Source organism: Phaethon lepturus, unplaced genomic scaffold (assembly GCF_000687285.1).
Source record: "Phaethon lepturus isolate BGI_N335 unplaced genomic scaffold, ASM68728v1 scaffold17066, whole genome shotgun sequence".
Lineage (NCBI taxonomy): Eukaryota > Metazoa > Chordata > Aves > Phaethontiformes > Phaethontidae > Phaethon > Phaethon lepturus.
Window position 1 is genome coordinate 4,681 of NW_010545766.1, and position 18,727 is coordinate 23,407.

Genomic DNA, 18,727 nt, shown 5'->3' on the forward strand with positions numbered 1-18,727 from the left:
TTGTTAGCTTTAGTGGTGCATCGTACCTTTGCAATGATACTTACCTACAGCATCCTTTCTGCTCCTTCATTTCCTCACAAGCTTCCCAACCTCTGCGGCACACGATGCCAGGGCTGTCTGCCACGCTGAGCAAATTGCCCGTGCTGTGTCCTGTAACTCAGCAGCAGCCAGGAGGATGGTCCTTGACAAGTCGCTTGGAGACCGAGGCTGGAGACTTGCTTCTTAGTGCCATCAGTTTCTCTTCTGATGGGCTGACTTGCTTCTACTTTGGGGCCTTAGGTCTGTCTGCATTTGAGACTTCCTTGGTCTCATTGTGTAGATAGTGTCTTCCAGGTTTGAGACAGCTTCCCTCAGACCCTACCAAGTCTGGCTTCTTTTTCATAGAAATGTGACTGAATTAGGCAAGAATTAGTCTTTGAAAAGCGTGAAATGCAACCTGGAGGCTAAGCCATGGTCAAGAGTTCACATTTCTGTCCCTTCTCCATGATATGGAAGAATATCTGCTCTGATGGAGTGTTCAGAAGGACCGGGAATCTTCCCAGTCATCTGCAGACACAGGAGTGGGAACATCCAGCAGCACACACAGATACAAAACTTACAAAACCTTGGTGTAAAGGTATATTAGCTGCTCTCTGACATTTTTACTGAATTGAATCCTGCGTCATCTATCCAAACACTGGCTGTGATTGAAGGGGGAATATTATTAGCCTGATATTGATTTTGAGCAGTGTAATTGAGACTGTATTTGAATGATATAATAATTTTATCGTTGCTAAGACATAGCGTAGGAGGTGCAATTACGACACCTGAAAAGGCCTCTGCTCCATTAGATTTATTCTGAATGTCTAATCTTGAGTGCTCTTCTCCAACTTCATTGTAACTTGTTTAAGAAAAAAACGTCAAAGTAATATAGAGTGGGATACTTCCACTGAAAATGGATGTTACTGCATGAGCTGCAACTGAGGACAAGGCGTCCTAGCTTGCTTTCAAACACTTGGCATTTATTTATATTTTGGTGGTAGGATGTCAGGCTGTGGCTTGTGAGGGAGAACTGTGGAATTAACCCCTCAGAAAATGCCTGTTGCCAAAGCAGGAGGTCATTTCAGGTTCATCCACCACCTCACGGCAGCAAAAGTTGCCAGGTTGTGATTCCCTTTTATCTGCGTGCTGACTGTGCTTTGGAGGACAATACAGCTGATCAAGTAAAGCACCCACGAAGTGTGCTTGGGAGGCTGAGAAGAGAGAGATCCACCACCTACATGGATCAGAAGGGGCCAAAAGAGACGTCAGGTTAGTGGGAACCATGTCGACATCCTGGGGAAGTAAACACGCTCCAGTGTTTGTGCAGCAGATGGTAAGTCCGTGTTAGAGTTGGACCTTGGGTGTTCACCGTGGTTTAAGGCTTTCATCAGATTGAGGAGATGCTTCAGGATGACCCCGGGAATTCATATGAAGATGATTTTGCTTTGGGCAGGGACCACTCCTATTTTCAAGACTGCTAATCCCTGACAGCCTCAAGCAATGAGGTCCCAATGATTTATAGCAAGTTCCTGGGTGTCTCCTTTGTGTTTTTCACATGAAGATAAAGAGGAGGAGATGGAAATGAATCCAGTGTGTTTTCTGTGAGCTGCTGTTAGGTTTACTTGTGCAAAGAGTGGTGTGAAGTTTCAGTTATGGAGATCATCTTCATTGTTGTCCTCAAGTTCCAGGCATCCCTCCTGTAGGTAGTGGCAGTACTCCCATACCCTGTCTTGCTTTGGTATGGAGAGAAATGGATGTCTTGATCCAGGAAGCTCTCTGTGGGCCCCTTTAATCTTCCAAATCAAGCAAAATCCCTACCCTGAAAACCTATGTTTTTAGTACCTTCATATTGAGCTCAAAGCATGGGGACTGATGTCAAAAAAAGTGAATTCCTCTGTGATGGAGCTGTCCTTGGAGACAGTTACAGTTTGCTGTTTGTATGTTCAGATGGACATCTCTTGGAAAAAGAGATCTCTGCAATTGTTTGTAAGCCTGAAATTCAGGATTGGGTAAACAATGGTTCATCAGATAGATTGGGAATTTTGTAAAAGTTTTGTATGATAGTTGGGGGAGCTGGAAGGTCTCTGAAGGATCCAGAGAAAGTTTGGCCAGCGGAGGAGTGGTGGGGTGGTCACACTTTCATAGCAGAGGACAGGAGTAGGCTCAGCCACAAGGAAGAAACCTTTCAGAGCAGAAAGGGAAGTTGTGTACTGGAGCTTTCTGAGATCACTGAGGAAATTTAGGCAAGAGCATACCTAAAAGCTGGGGACTTGGGGAAGAGCAGCGTGTAGATTACAGTCAAATGTAGGCAACCGGTGGGATATCATACATTTCCACGTCAGGTCCTGAAACCCTTCATGAAGAAAAACACCAGAGTGGAGAAGGTTGGGAGTGCTGGACCCTGGGCCAGGCAGGGAGCACCACCAGGGCACCAGGTGGGATGGTGCGGTGCGTTGGTAGCTGTCAGAGGGACAGAACAGAGCCAGCATTGCCCTCAGGTGTTTTTGCGCCAACTCTGCTGGCACAATTGCGTCCAGTTGCTGCACAGAGATGTGTTTGTGCACTAGGAAGGTGAAGGAAAGAGGAGTGTGGTTGATGCTTCCAAAGTATGCAACAAAACCAAAACCATTGCTGGCCAAGGAATATTATCTAAGATGGAAACAACTGTGTGATAAACCCTGGTTTCTGGTTTCTGAAGCATAGCGGTGTTGCTGCTCATTTCTGTCTTTCGTCATCAGCAGTGGGAGACTCCTTGTTTAGGATCATCTGAACAGGGATCTAAAGGGAGCTCTGTGCTGTGGCAACACCAGTGCATGTGAAAATGGGGGCCCTTGCCTGTGAAAAAGACAAGTTTCAGCTTGGCAGCAACAAGCAAGACCTTGCAGATCCTTCCATGTCTGAAGCATGGAAGCTACTGGCAGCATTTATAAGTGTTGACAGAAGTGGTCAGGTTTTACATGAGAGGCCAATAAAATCCTGGCATTTCTCCCATCCCCCCAGAATGGCAAAGATTCAAGCTGTCGTGCGGTGGAGATGGACTTCTAGGTCTGTACAGCTCTGTTACAGTGTGCAGCTGGGGGCACAGCAGGCCCCTGTGAAACCTCACCAGATAGAGAGGGAGAGGAAAGCACTCACTAAGCACAGTGAGTCATACTGATCCTTATTTTCAGGTTAGAGAGGGTATCTCTCTCCTTGTTGTTACTGCCTTCAGGATACTGTGAGGAAACTCATTTGTGATCATTTGTGGGGATCCCTTTAGGGGTTTCCCACACCCTGCATCTCCTGCTTCTTCATCCTACTTAAGTAGGAGGCTTTTAAGCTACCTTCCCAGTCACGTTTCTCTGCTTGCAGCTCCCAATTTTAGAGGAGTTAAAAGTCTGTGTGTACACCTTCAGCCTTCCTGTCCACGCATCCTCCAGGGTCAAAAGCCTTTGCGTTATCCGAGGACAAGTTAAGCTGTGTTGCTCAGTTTGGTTCAACATCTCCTGTAACGATTGCCAGTATGGATGCCTGGTAACAATGAGGAGGGATTTTGCTTGGACACTGAGATCTTGATATTGCCAATATTTGATTCAGTGGACTTTTTCTTTTTTTTTTTTTCCTTGTTTAACTCCCTGTGGCTAGGAGGGAGGGGTGGTGTGTCAAAGACGAGACTTGGAAACAAGATATGTGGGCTGCGTGCGACCCAGAGCCAAGCCTCTGAAAGCCCAGACCCAAGTGCAGCGAGCTGGGGGAGGAACTGCCCTTGATCTCTTTGGGTTTTGAAGCAGATGTCTGAGGGTGAGATCTGCAGATAGCTCAGCTGCACGCTCAACTCTTGTTGACTTCTATACAGTAGAAGCAGATGCTGAACCTTTCTGCTGAAGCGGGGTTTTGAACTTCCTGTGCTTGTTCCCCTGTGTTGTAACAGTGGAAGAATACCTGTCTTTGGCTAGCAGGTATCAGCCGGATATCAGATACCCCAACATCTGGGAAAACTTGCTGGAATATTTTGGTTGTTCATTAGTGTGGTGCTAAACAAAACTTGTGATTACATGCCTCACTGAAAATAGGAAGTAATTCAAATCCAACCCATGCAGCTGGCTAGGAATACGTCAAAATGAAACGATCATTTTTATATTCACCACGTAAAAACCTAAGGTGTTACATGGCAGGTTGGTTTGATAATGAAATGAAACACGATGAAGCCTTTATTTTGTTTCTGAATGCTGGCATGTTCTTTTCCAGTACCTGCAGGGAGTAACAAGCAGTTGAAATAAAGTTCGGCTAACTTCTCTTTTTTGTTTCTTTGGACCTTGTACTTACTATTCTTTGCCCATTTCAGTCACGCTGGTATGAGGAAAATGCAGAGAAAGTGATGCCCTGCGTTCTTGTGTGCAGAAGTAACTCTGTTTTGCAACGTGTGTTGGCAGTGTTCGTACATCCCTCCCTGCGCAAGAGATGATCAGGAGAACTCGGAGAACGTCACGTACAAGCAGAAATACTGGAAAGAGAAAGTGGGTTCGCAACCATTTACATGCTATTTTAACCAACACTTGAGGTGAGTAATCTACATTTGCATAGGCAGAAGTGCTCATGCATCTGTTTAACAGCTGCCCATTGGTTCTGTTTGAAAAAATACATAAATGCATGCATATCTAGATACACACACCCATATAGTGATGTGGTTTATCACACAGAATTTAGTGCAGAACTTTGCAACACAACTCTATTGATGAAAAGCTACACAGAAAGTGGAAAAATGTTTTTATCACTTGAAGTAAAAACATAAAACTGTGAGGAAAGTTTCCCTTAAAACCTGTAATTTTATGCCAAAAAGCATCTTGGCTTCTAATACTCGGATGGCAAATTTCTGGCTTGGATACCAACATTCCTTCCCTCCATGGAAGAGAAATCCTACTGTGTTCATGAGGGGCTGGAAGAAAAGGGGAGACCAACAAACAGTACAAACCAGCTCAGGAATTGTGTTCACGGAGGATTAATGAATCAGATACGTGTAATAAACATTTGCAGAACTGCCAGTTTTCATACATACTTGCAGAGTGGAAAGCGGTACCTTAAAGCATCTCCTCCTCCGTTTCAGTTCTTACTCTTACTATCAATGTTGACGTGACTTACATGTGTATAAGGGTGATGTGTGGTTTCCTTCCTTCAGTAAACGGGAAGAGGAGCGAGTCCTTTTGCCTGTCTCGTTCCGATGATGATGTGCCAGGAAATAAAAGGTGATGTGGAGGCAGCAACTTACTGTTACTGCAGTGTGCAGGCTCGCTGGGAGGACTTGGGAGAACAGCGATGACTGGGATGATAGGTCCATGTAGACAGGGAGGCGGAAAGAGAATATTTAAAATCTCCAGACCAACCAAAGTTTTACGGGGTTTGGACCTCGATTCTGGAGGCGTATGACACTTGCTTAATTTGTTCAGCATGAGTAAGTTTTGTAGAGCTGGGGAGACTGTTCTTCGTTGCTAAGTTAACAGGGACTAAAGGAGGAGATTTGTCCTACCCCAACAGCACTTGGAGGTTAAACAGATAAGGGAGACTTAGGTGGGAATAGCTCGGTGCTTGCTGGTGCAATTCAGAGGTCAATGTGGGAGTGTTGGCATCAGATATTTGGGTTTATTAAGACACACAGGAGGAAAATGGATGCCAGTGTGTGCTAGGACCTTGAAGGAACTGGGGAGCTGGAGCAGGGTGGCAGGCACAGAGATGCCCAACTCTCCTGTGAGTGCCTTGGGGACTTCAGGTTTGTCCCAGGCTGGCTGTGATTGCAGTGATTGCTGTCCCCTCCCTGGAGAGACTGTAGACTTCATTAGTGTGCCCAGGATGACAGTCTGTTGTCCCTGATTAATTCTTTGCAGCGAGGAACCACCAATGCTTTGTAGCAAAAACTACTTTCTTATAGTGGGGAAAGAAGCACTGTCTACAGCATGCAGAGGTTAAAACGTAGGGCACCCTGTGTGGTGACATCAGACCTGGCAGGGACCTTCTTGGGAGCTGCCTTGGTCCACAAGTTGCCAATGCTTGGGTCTGCTATCTGGGAGCCGAGTAATGTTTTTGGCTTTGCTGGGCAGGCAGGTGCTGCCAGTTCCCTGCACTGCTGAGACCTGGGACCTGCAGCAGCTGCTGCCTGAGTGAGCAGGCTGGTCAGCAAATGGGATCTCCTACAGGAGACGTCATGGCTAGGATTCCTCTGAGCTGGAGTGGGCAAGATGATGTGAAAGGTAGCTTTGATAGTCGGTGGAGAGAGATAGGAGCCTTTCATCTTACCCCAAAATAAATACCTAATATAGGTCGGATGCCCAGAGATGTTTATTGCTCTCCTGTAAAGGAGCTCAGGGTGGATCTGCTCGGGTGCAGGCACCTAGGTGGTAGGTGTCCAGAGCTAGGTAAGCTGGTTCTCACATCACATCTGTAGGCAAAATCTTCTGAGGCTGCATACTGCATTAGGGTCTGCTATTCATGTAGGTTGACACTGAGGAATTGTGCAGCAGTCAGGCAAGATTTTTTCCTTATAATTTCTGCATCCTATACTGTTAAATGTTCTTGCCAAACGCAGCCTTGAAACGCTGCCTTTTGCTGATCGTACAACGATTTATATACAGCAGAAGAGAGGCTCGCTGACAGAGATACTTGAAGTTATTCTAAGCTGAAATGTGTACACCATCTATTTTCTTCTGGAGATAGGAATGAGCTTTGAGAGATAAGTTTTGCTGACTAGGAATGTGCTTGCTTAGGTATAGAGCTATGATGACTAAACACGTTGTGAAGCAGTAAAAAAAAATACAGGCTGAAAGAAAAATCTGTTCACTTTGAAATAGAAGCATGCATATTTTCTGTCAGTATTTTTTTAATTGTGTGGATGAGCTAACTCTTTTGTGTCAGTCTGTATAAAACATATAGAATATAGTGGTAGATTCCTTAGAGAGAGTAGTATTTGCAATATTAATACCCTCTCTTTTGAGACTGCAGAATAAAATTCTAGGTAAATATTGTAGGCAACAAATGAACATAGTCTCCTCTTCAAACTTAATTTAGCATCGTTCTCAGAAGTGTTCCTGCATGCAGAGTTCACTCTTAGGTAGCATCTCCCTTTCAGTTTGGTGGGGCATGTTTCAACAGGCTGCTTTGAAAAGAAGAAGAAAGTGATGCCATTTGTACAGTTTGAAGTTATACAAAAGGCGTGAGAAGCAGACTTGGCAATTTCAGTCATTCTCAGTTAACATAAATAGAGAGGCCCAGCATGACTAGATGCCTGACGTTTATCTTATGGAACCAAAGCATAGCTTAGCTTGGAGCTCAGCGCTTTACTGAAAAGCGAGGTTTTGCTTTGCCACCGTAGGCACTCACCTTTAGCGTCCCACTCTTCTCTGGCTAGCTTTGGGCCAGGTGGTGCAAGCTGCATGGGAAAGTTGCTTTTCTGGACTGCTGGTGAAGGTGCCTGTCTGTTGGTATGATGGTCCTCTGGTCTGTAGGGAGCTCTGCCCAGCAGAAACCAACCCCCAGTGTTTCAGAGCACAAAATAAATGACAAATTCAGATGAAGTTCTTGGGCTGTTGCCAAAGGTTTGAGAAGGCACTGAGCTCTGGTGCTTTGGTGTTCATGGATCTCACAGCATGTGTTCCAAGAGGTCTGCAGTCATGACCACATGCAGGCAAAGGTCACAGCTGCATGCCCTAAAGTGGCAGGCCTGTGGGAATGGGTGGGATGGGGGAGATCCTGTCACTTTATTTCTTCATGTTCCAGGTTTCATTGACATCAACAACAAGAAAAACACAGAGAAACCAAGATCTCCATCAGCTCGGACCCCTCGGTCTCGTGTCATGCAAAGATAGGCAGAGCAACACATGTCAAGTCATTCCTTATTAGTGGCTCGTTTGTGTGGCATTATTGTTTTTTAGCTCTGGGTTCATCCAGGATGGTAAGAATGCTCTGTGGTTCCTTTGCCACAGCACGGCCGATGAGCCAGCCGCACTTTATATTTCTCCGTGTTGCTGCAGGACGCTGTACACAAATTCACCTGTGATTTGAAGAGCAAACACTGTATAGAGATTGGCAACCACCTGTATGGTGTTGAGGTACTCTGCAGGACATTTATCTGGGAATGATTATCTGCAGAAGCCAAGGGGGCTCAGGTAGCAGGGCTGCTCGTTCATAAATGGTGGAAGAGAAATCTCAGTTTTCTCTGGTACTTCACAGGGTTTTCTGAATTATCAGAAGATGGTGTTGCTATTTCCTATCCTTTCTTTTACTGTATCACCTGTGGAGCAGTGCTTGGGCCCGAAAGGGAAAGCGCTTTCCTGTTAGTAATACATAGCACTGCCTCTGTGTGCAGTCGTCCAGCTGAGGAGCTCTGCGTCTTGCAACAATAGTGGAAAAAACTACTGATGAGTGCTTCATAGTGAAGGGATGAGAATAATTGTGGGCAAAATAAGAGATTGCAAACATCTTTAAATCCAGATTGATTATGAAAAATTTGTGTAAGCTTTCCCTATCCCATGCCTCTGCCTCTGTCAGGTTTTGCTGCATCACATGAATTGCATGGTGTGGTGCATAAGCGATAACTGAAATATTTACGTGCCGGTACCTTCTTGGTCCTACATGACTTTTTGGTAACCCCTGCACTGCAGTTCTTCCCATGATGTTCAGTAATTGCTCCGAAGGCTCTGATGGAGGCCTGCTTTATCCAGTGTCTGTCTGAACCGCCTGGCAGCACCTGACAGGGATGTGTTGCATAAAGCAACAACTAATCCAGTTACCCTGGTCAGAGCCCCACGAGGCTCCAGCCCGGAGCTCAAAGTCCTTCTAAAAATAAGTACTGGTCTCACCTTTTAGCAATGAAAACAAAATTCCTCCCTCCTTGTACGTTCAATGAAAGGGAAAGGTGTGTTTTCAGAGTTAAGGTAGAGATTTTTTTTTAGTTTATTCATTCTTCTTTCACCTTGGGGCTGCTGCTGGGCAGTGGTGGTGGTGCTGCGCAGTGGCCAAAACCATTCACAGAAGAACCAGGTTTCAACGCCTGAGCAGGAGTTGAAAGTATTCAATATTTTTCCCCCCTTTTGACCCACTAGGTCTCTCTCTTGCCCCTACCACTGCTTTCTGCACTGATAACTGGTGTTAGGAGTTTGGGTGCATCCCCTCGAGAGGCTTTGCACTTACTGGAGAGCTGAATGGCAGCATCGCTAGAAACAAGAAATGGTCCATAATCGAGCTTGGGGGGAATATGTGCAAACTTTCTGGTAAACATCTTGGAAATGAAGTATTATATGGAAGTCACAGACCAAAGATGGATTTATTAAATGAACTATACTTGCAGGGACAAGGCGATATCTTTAATTATATATGCTGATTTTCACAGGAAAAGAGACAGGTTTCCAGGCATGACATACCTCCTTCGGGTTCGGCATTGCTGCCGCAGCACCAGGGGAGTGATGCTGGGGGGACTTCCAGCAAAGCCGCGTCCTTGTCACGAGAGGGTTTCTTTTCTGTTTCCAAGCCAAACAACAAGCCTTCAGGCTCTGGGAACAGGCAGGTCACCTCCAGAGAAGTAGCAAGAAAAAGTCAAAACGGCAGTTTCGATACACGCTGACCTTGCCGTGCAAAGCCGAAACAGTTATGTTACCGTGTTTCGGGTGTCCTGATAGATATTTATTTTTCTTCCCAGGGAAAGGGGTTGTTTGCTGTGGAAGTACAGCCCTCTCTCTACTCTTCTTTTTGCTGCTTGCCTGTTAAATACATCTTTCTCCCTTCCCCCGTCACCATCCCCTTGTTTTCTCTGCCCAGCCCTACCAGCCTCCTCTGCCGCTCCTGCCGGTCCCGCAGCAGCTCTGTGGCTCCTCTCCAGAAACATGGGGGGCAGCTCTCTTGTGTTAATCACCGTGTAAGCCTTGGAGCCAAAGCCAGCAGGTTTTGTACCAGGAGGGCAGGACAGATCCAGGTCTCGCTGATACCCGGGGGGCAGAGGCAGTGCCCCGGTAACAAGCTCAGCCCCGAGCAGGAGGCTGCAGCGAGTCGCCCAGCGGCGCGGCCGTGTCCTGCGGGCCAAGCAGGGCTTCTGCAGCCCTGGCTGCGGCTCTGGGTACTTTCTGCAAACAGATTTTGTTCCTTACCCCTCAGGATTCGTTGCAGGATCGCTGAGGAGTTGTCGCAGGGATGTCCCCCAACACTCTGCAGACTCGGATGTCAGAGGACAGCTGCTCCGCGCACCTCACCAGCTCCTTCGGCGGCTCACTGGGGGCTGGTGGCCGCTCTGCTCTGCCTGAGGAGGCATTTCGTCAGGAGGTGGAGGATAGCTCTTCCTCTAAACCGATGCTGTCACGTGAGGATAACAAACAAGCCTGGAAGAAGTGAAACCCAGCCTTCGAAGGCTAACCGGTTAATTAATCACTAATGACTGTGCTATATTTAATTCATCTTATTAATTCTGATTCTAACTCCCTCTATCTCCTAATTTTTCCCCAATCTTTTGTTTTGGACCTTACAGATCACGTGTGAAATACCTATGGTTTTTAGCCTGGCACAGACCACCTGAAAATCAATGCAAACATGTTTATTCTTAAAGTTTTTAGCCAGGCGGCCTGCCGGGCCCTCACTCACACTGCCCGCCATGCTGCTGAGCCAGGACTTGCACATCTGCCTTGCAAGCCACCCGCCTTGCGCCTTCCTACCCCTCTTTCCACGGAGCAAACGAAAGCCTGGGGATGAGCCCATTTACCTGGTTCGCAGGGCGCAGCACATGAGGCCACGATAAAACCCCCAAGCCCCGTGGTTCCCTCTGCGCATCTCCTGCAGGGCCACGGGCCTGCGGCGTTCCTGCTGCAGAGGGCAGCTGGCTGCCCGGCCCCTGCTCCTCGGGCTGCTCTCGCCGTGGACTTGCAAGTCCGGTACAACCCAGGTGCCACTGGGGTGTTTTGACCGGTCAGGGATGTTCTCCTCTCTCTGAATGGCCCTGCTCGGGTCGCGTTGGCCAGCTTGGCCGCATGGGCTCCCTGCCGGCACCAGCCCTGGGCTACGGCAGCAGGGCGGTGGGCTCGGGATCTCGTGCAGCGTGTCGTGAGGGTGCAGCAGGGCTGATTTCCCCTCCTCACTTTGGAAACTGTTATTTGCTGTTGTTTGCAATCTCAGCGCTAAAAAGCAGACTGAATGGCCCTGCTCGGGTCGCGTTGGCCAGCTTGGCCGCATGGGCTCCCTGCCGGCACCAGCCCTGGGCTACGGCAGCAGGGCGGTGGGCTCGGGATCTCGTGCAGCGTGTCGTGAGGGTGCAGCAGGGCTGATTTCCCCTCCTCACTTTGGAAACTGTTATTTGCTGTTGTTTGCAATCTCAGCGCTAAAAAGCAGAGGTAAAAGGAGTTATCTTGTAAAGGCAAATAGTAAACGTTTTCTTTTTTAATAACCCCTCTTCAGGTACTAATCTCTGCTGTGAAAGCTGCATCTCAGTGGAACCCTCTGCTGCTATTACACTCTCTAAGCTGTTTTCCAGAGAACTTTCCATAACTGTTGTCAGTGATGTGATGGATCTGCAGGGAGGGCTCTTCAACGGGACACGGCCGAGCCCAGGCTCCCATCCCCTGCCGCCTCCTCCCGCTGCCCCAGCGCTCCCCAGTGCTCTCCCCTACACCCTGCAACATCTCCGCGTGGGTCAGCAGATGCAGGGAAGAGGAGCTGGTCCTGATGGGAGAGGGAGAGAATCATACGAATGCAAAGAAACAGCATTATATTCTGCCAAAGTTGATCTTGATAAGTTTTCATGGTCAGTTGCAGGCAGATAACTGGGACGTTGCCATCCAGGAGCATGTGGTCTCTGTGCTGGCAGCCCTGTCTGCCTTTATTAACTTTTCTGATTCATTTCTGGGGTCCAGCAGTGCTTATCTGCATGGGAAGGTTAATGTGCGATAAGATAAAGAGCAGCTGAACGCATGGTTGTTCTTCCAGAGTAACCACGTAGATTAAACCAAGCAGGAGCAAGGCTGAGATTTGTCCCACCATTTTTTGGTGCCAAGAGTCATACTGAGAGGCTATATCCCGGTCCCAGCGCTCTCCCGTCTGCCAAGTCACCCTGCAGGAGTGCTTCTCCCTCCCCTTGGCTGAAGAAGGGCATTTAATATCTTAAATGTGGTGCCACTAGCCATTTAACGACGTATTTTTGGGGAACCCTGTCATGACTTGATGCATTGTCTGAAGAGATGCTGTGAGCAGTTGACAATGAATTGCTGCACACCTTCTGCCATGTAGGAATTGCACAGGGACTCTTGCTGTAGCTAAGGATAGCAATTATATTCATCTGAACCCAAAACTCATCCTGAGGATTCATTAAAGGCCTCTGTAACTCTCTGACTCTTTTCCAAAAGGGAAAGTCTTTTAAATTACTAAGTTACAACAGTTACAGTCGCACCAATAATGAGTGTTTGGCATCCATCGCTGCTACCTTCAGTACAGCAGTTTTCCAAAATATCTAAGATTCAGTCAAAAGGATATCTTGCTCTCCACAGTCACACTTTCTTTTCTCTAACTGAATCCAGTTTTCTAGTTTGTTTGCTTGCCCCATATTTTTGAACTCTTTGATTAGTGTCCACTTTAAAAAAAATACTTAAAAATCAACATCACTTGTAAGCTGATTGCTGCGAGGACTGAATGCTGCCTACTTATGGTCTCCTTGCCAATTAGCACTCTGTTATTCACAGATGATGATGCAGTAAATATGAGGAAGCAGTATTATACCTCCCGTGAAAGGATTTTTCTATTCAGGTACTGTCATTGATATGGCATAGACTGGTGAGTTTGTGCCCATAAAGTTAATATTATTTTATTCAATTTATAGTCTCCACATGTGCCTGATTATGTGTCCGGATTTTGGTTGAGCAGACTTCACGTGTTCCACTATTGAATACACCTGGGTTTCTTTTGATCATTTTTTTATGTTGCCGAGTGTCAACTTTTATACAGCTGAGTTACTCATAATCAGAGTCTTATTCTGGTCCTTACTATAAAAATAAAGAGATATGCAGTGTTGGCCTTGGGGACTTGCAGGTTGGCACGGTGCAGAGGAACCGCCATACACAAATTTTGGGGGAGAGACCACTAAATGCAAATTCAGGTGCAATTAAATCGGGGATCAGCCAGATCTGGTGGTCTGGCTCCACCGACTCCTTCAGGATGGATGAAACCCTGTAGATTTGCAGGCATCTCCATTAATTAACGTCTCGGTGAAGGAAAAAGAGTTTCTTCTTGTTTCCCCTACAGGGAATGTTTTCTTAGTGCTGCTTTCTGATCAGGATGAAGCTGTTGGGGGAGAAACAGCACAATCATTGTACAGGTATCTGTTCCCATGTGCCACTGTGTTAGGAAAGCTTAATTCCCAGGACCCGGCTGGATGAGCCTGGGTTGCCAGGATTTTAAGCTGTGAGGTTTGTTGCTCCAGGGAGCATTGGGTAGCGTTGACGAAGCAACGTGGGATGGGAGTGTTCAATGTAAGTGAGGACCAATATGAGTCAAGGCTATATATATTTTCTTAATTAGAGAAAGTTCTGTTTCCTTCCTTTGCAGATAGTTTTCCAGCAGACTGCATGTCTCTGGCTGTAGGTGGGAAAGGAGCAGCAAAGTGCAAATGCCACGAGACGGATTTAATAACTCTGTTAAATTACAGGGAGAGCAGAAAGAGCCAGAGCTGAGGAAAACCTGCCATTAGGCTCCCCAACCAACTTCCCAGACTTGGAAGAGGTAGATGGACACCTGATATTTCAGACATGTGGCACAGCTGAATTTCCAACCCTCTTGAGATGCTTCCTCCTTGCTATTCTCCTCCTTCCTCCATTTCCCTTGGGAAATGCATAAATCCATCACAGACCCAACAATGACTCTGTGTTAGATGCTGTTGGTGGAGGCATGGGGGTTTCAGATCTTCAGGGGAGGCTCCCCAAAGTGCCTCCGTAGGAGCATACTCAAGTCCACTGAGTAGCTGGTTTGCAGTAACCAAATCGCAGCTTATTGCTGAAGTAGCCTCTGCTGGGAAGGACCTGAGTTAGGAGCCTCTGGCAGTTCTCCTGGGGGTAGGTTTCATGCAGACCCCTGCCTGCCAGTGCGCCTGGGCTAGCCTGGGCCACCAGCAGTGCAGTGCTGAAGACAGGGACTGGCTCTCCATCCAGACCCAAACCACAGACAGGGCTTTGTCAGGACCCTCCATGTAACCCCATGGACACATCAGGGCTCAAAGCTGAAAGGGAAGATTTTATTGTACTTTAAAACTCATTGTGCAGTGTCTGATGCCATTTGAGGTAGATATATATAACTGCTGCCTTGGATTATGTTTTCACTAGAGTGGTTTTTCAGTCCACAGTGTGATACTGTATCTCTCACGGCCATTTGTGATGACCACAACCACTGGAAGACCTAACGTACCAATGATTTTAATTTTTTTTTATCTGAATGAACTTGTTTGTTAGCCTGTAAAGGCTGCAAGTGGAAAGCCCTTGTGGCCTGCCACAAGTGCTGGTGATAGATGGGCAAATGAAAGCAGTGAATGAAATGGTCCATTTAATCATTTTCTAACACTGTTGCAAATAAAACACCTTTATTGTTTCCATGGCAGATGCTTTCCACTTATGATGAATTGGTGATGTCGAGTTGATTTATATTTTCTCCCTCTTCTGTTCCTCCTCTTCGTAGGCCAGATGATGTGATGCTGAAGCGCACCCATGATGAGACTGTCCTCTTGCACTGCTTCCTCTGGCCTCTGGTTACATTCCTGGTCGGAGTCCTCATCGTGGTCCTGACCATCTGTGCCAAGAGCTTGGCTGTCAGGGCAGAGGCAATAAAAAAGAAGAAGCATTTGTAAACAGCAAGGCTCCTGGTGGAAAAGAAAAACCTGCAAGAAGGTCTCAAGAGGGGCAACTTGACACACCTGCAGGTCTGCGGGGCACCCAGCTGCATGTCCTTCCAGTGTCTCATCTGACAGTGGAGTTGCTCATGCCTCAGGATTGTTTTTGGGAGACTGCCCCATGAAATGTCAGCTAATTGCTTCTTCTGCTACGACAGTAAATAAGTATATTCTACCAAAAAAAATCTACACTGTACCAAATATGCTGTGTGCTGTTAGTCCCAAACAGCAGCTACCCAGGTCCTAGTGGTATTGAAAGACAATTTATAAAAACCCTTGATATTGCTCGTTTTGTCTCCACAAAGTGATCTTCACTATTGTTTAATATTAAATATTTAAAATATTTACTTTATGATAGACTGTATTTCCAAAATAATAAAGTTCTGTTGTTTGGGGTTTTTTTTTAATCTTTGTTTTATTTTTTGTGCTTTTTTGTTTTTTGTTTGGGTTTTTTTTTTCAAAAAAAGTTTTAAGACAAAAATAAACCTGTGCTGATTTTGGTTTTTTTCACTGTGTAGAACTTAATTTTAAAACTAAAACTTTAACTTCTGTCTAGATGAAATCTTTCATCGTCACCTGTTCATTGTGAAGAAATGTAGAAATCTATCAGAAATACTCCTTCAAAAAGTGAAGCAATTATTGGAAAAGATGATTAAATACTGGATCTAATTTTATTGCCTCAGTAGTATTCAGTCCTTACAGTTTTTCTTGTCCCCTCTCAGTTACTCTCTTCACCAAAATGCTCTCAGGCTGTAAGGAGCAGGGTCTTGGAGTGTTTTTACATGAATACGTTTTATCAGCAATTTCCCCAAATAGTGGAGTGCCTGAGCACTTGCTGAGGGGAGCCTGTGAACCACGGTGTGATGCATGGCACCAGGCTCCCGGGATGGCCAGAGAAGGACAACTCTTTGTAGGGCCATGGGTGTTTGCTGCTGAATTGCCCATCCCAGTCACACCAGCTCCATGTAGGGTCCCTCCAAGGGGATGCTCCAGAAAATGCAAGGCAGGCTGGGCATGGCATCTTGCTGGATCGCCTCACTCTTCTCATCCCAGCTCCTCGCTGGGTACAATTGGAGTACTAGCCCTAGTCCGCTTGCTCAGAGCAAAGATTTCCCTATCTATCTCATAGAATCATAGTTTGGGTTGGAAGGGACCTTTGAAGGCCATCTCGTCCAACCCCCCTGCAGTGAGCAGGGACATCTTCAACTAGATCAGGTTGCTCAGAGCCCCGTCCAACCTGACCTGGAATGTTTCCAAGGATGGGGCATCTACCACCTCTCTGGGCAACCTGTGCTGGTGTTTCACCACCCTCATTGTGAAAAACCTGGCCTTGCAGCACAGTTTTTCCCAGAGCACGTTTATTGCAAGCTGTAATCAGGGGCTGAGACCAGAGTAGCTTGGTGGCACCTGTCCTTGTCCCCGCAAGGCTGTGCACCCCTGGGACCAGCTGTGTGGCTTTGCAAGGCTGGCGCACAGCAGAGAAGCCACATGGCTCAGTCAGGAAAGTGACTCTCTCAGCATCTGATTACTGGCAAAGCATTTTAATCTGTATTAACAATTCTGCAGTTCTAACCATACTGTTCATCGTACTAATCTCTCATATTCTTAGTATTATGTTTAAATAAATGTGTTGTGTTTTGCTGTGCTTTTAACATGCAGGAGAGGTATTTCCTGAGGATGAGGAAAGTGCTAGATTTGAAAGCCTGAAAACTTTCCTGGCACAAGGCACAGAGACAAACCTCTTTGTATTGCTCAGTCTCCATCTCAGATTAATCGTACCGTGTGTTTAAGAATTGATTTCCATACAGCTTCTTATTCTGTAAACTTGTATACTTTGTGAGTGTCGTGGTGCCCAGTGATGAGGGCATCAGGGCAACTGGAGGTCATTCCCCACTCCCGTGCTTACTTGCTATATGACTTTTGGAGAGCCCTCTGGTCCTGGTCCACACCAGGGTAGCTGTTCCTTCGAAGGAAGTTAAGAAATCTGTTTGTGGAGGAAGGAACTTGATGCTTCTCGGCTAGTCACGCTGTACGAAAGAACTGATCAATGTTGGTTGCACATGTTCAAGCACTTCCAAGTCTGTGGATGAAAAATGCTACTTGCATGAAGAATTCCCAATTCTTTGTGTTAAACTTCACTCCTTTGGAGATGCCCGTTGTCAGGCTCATACAGGCACCCTCTGTCTCAGCCTGCCAAAAAGAATAGCACAGGATATACTGGATGAAGAGAGATGGTGAGCTCTCAGCCCGTCAGGTGAAAGCTGACTTCTGAAAGTGCTGTCCTGCAAAGGACACAGCGTTCTGCTTCACTCGTGTCTCGCTGCTGTGGCCTCGCGTGCATCTCTGCGATTCTCGTGCCTCGGCAGCCCACGGAAACATTGCACACATACTTCTGGTTTGGGGGGGGTGGTTACTGTATTTTTTTAGATATTACTTTTTCACAGCCTGCAAATCATAGAAAGCTGCCACTGTGGGGTGGTTTGGTTATCTGGATAAGGTGGTAGCAAGTTCACCTCCTCTGTTTCCTCTTGGTAACTTCTTACAGGTAAGGGGAATAACTCTGATTTTCTGCATATATACATCCTTTGTTTTCCATAAATACAGGAAATACCGCGTGACACAGATTCATCATGGATTTTTAAGCCACTAGCTTGGGGCTCACAAATCCAGATTAACAAAATCCTCTCTAACTTTGCTCCAGAAGCTTTGTGACTGAATCGTGCAGCTGGTTCTCCCAGCAAAAGGCAAGAAGCAAATTGAGTTGATGCAGCTCGCTTGATTGGCAATCGTACCTTTAAATCTGTTAGAAATGCTGTTTGCAAAGGCCTCTGGAAGTAAGTAACAGTTACAAAGATGATATTAAATCATTTTACAGAGAGATTAATATCCCAAGTTAAACATCTAAATTGGCATGCAAAGACAGGCAGTAAGTATCTCCCTGGCTTGGCAGTATGCGATACTGAGGGGAAAAAAAAAAATCCTAAAATTCACTTCTCTGTCCCAGCCTGCACCTTGCTGATTTAGAAATGTCTTTCTAATCCCCACAGTGGATCGTGGAAGCTGGGGATTTCCTTCTAGTGGATTATTCACCGATTTCCCCCTTGGCTTTGTGGCTTTCCAGTGTTTCCGGCATATTCTCTGAAGCGTATTTGCAGCCAGAGTGGCTGCTTTTTCCAGAGCCATCTGCAGAGTCGCCTTTTGCATTTTATTCAATATTTATATGCTATTGCTTTGAGGAATTTTGTTCCATCATGCTGTCTGCTGCTCTGCTTCAGTGAGACCTGCCTTCTCTCTCATGTAGTGCAATTAAATAATTTTGTTTATACAGTATCTTTCTCTGTTAGCCTCTTAGGCTCATTTTAAAAGTTGAAGTAACAGGAGTGGGTTTTGTTGCACTTTTCCTGCTTTGTGTGTTTCTGTGTTGCCAGTAACAGAGAAGATTTCACAATGCATTAGAAAATTTAGCTCCTGAATTAGGAACTTAATTCAATGCCCGGAGCAGATGAGGAATCTCACGGGGCATTTTTGAAAATCATTATCTGTCATTCCTAGTGTAAACGTAGCCCTTTGACTCCAGAACAGTCTGCTGGACTGGGAGGGCTGTTATCACCTGGGCTCTTCGGTAAGCCCTGCAAGATACACGCTGGGAAGCACGGTGGAGAGGTAGCGCGGGTCTCAGTTTCCAGACTCGCGCTTCCAGCTGTGTTTTGAGGGAAGACGCCTGCGAGGCGTGAGAGTGCAGATCTCCCCACGCATCTGCCGCCCCGGCTCAGCCCGTGCTGCCCCCCCAGCCCCGGTGCTGCTGCCCGCAGCGCTTCCCCGGCTGCCCATCGCCTT

At 46.5% G+C, this 18,727-nt stretch overlaps 1 protein-coding gene across 1 annotated transcript; it reads left to right on the forward strand.

Annotated features, from left to right (window-relative positions):
* Positions 1-1,303: 1,303 nt before the first annotated feature.
* Positions 1,304-14,844, forward strand: KCNMB4 (potassium large conductance calcium-activated channel, subfamily M, beta member 4; the record flags this gene model as incomplete). Its single annotated transcript, XM_010289069.1, has 3 exons — positions 1,304-1,354; positions 4,434-4,561; positions 14,680-14,844. Coding segments are annotated over exons 1-3 (344 nt in total), but the record flags the coding sequence as incomplete, so codon positions are not given.
* Between the last annotated feature and the right edge of the window lie 3,883 nt (positions 14,845-18,727).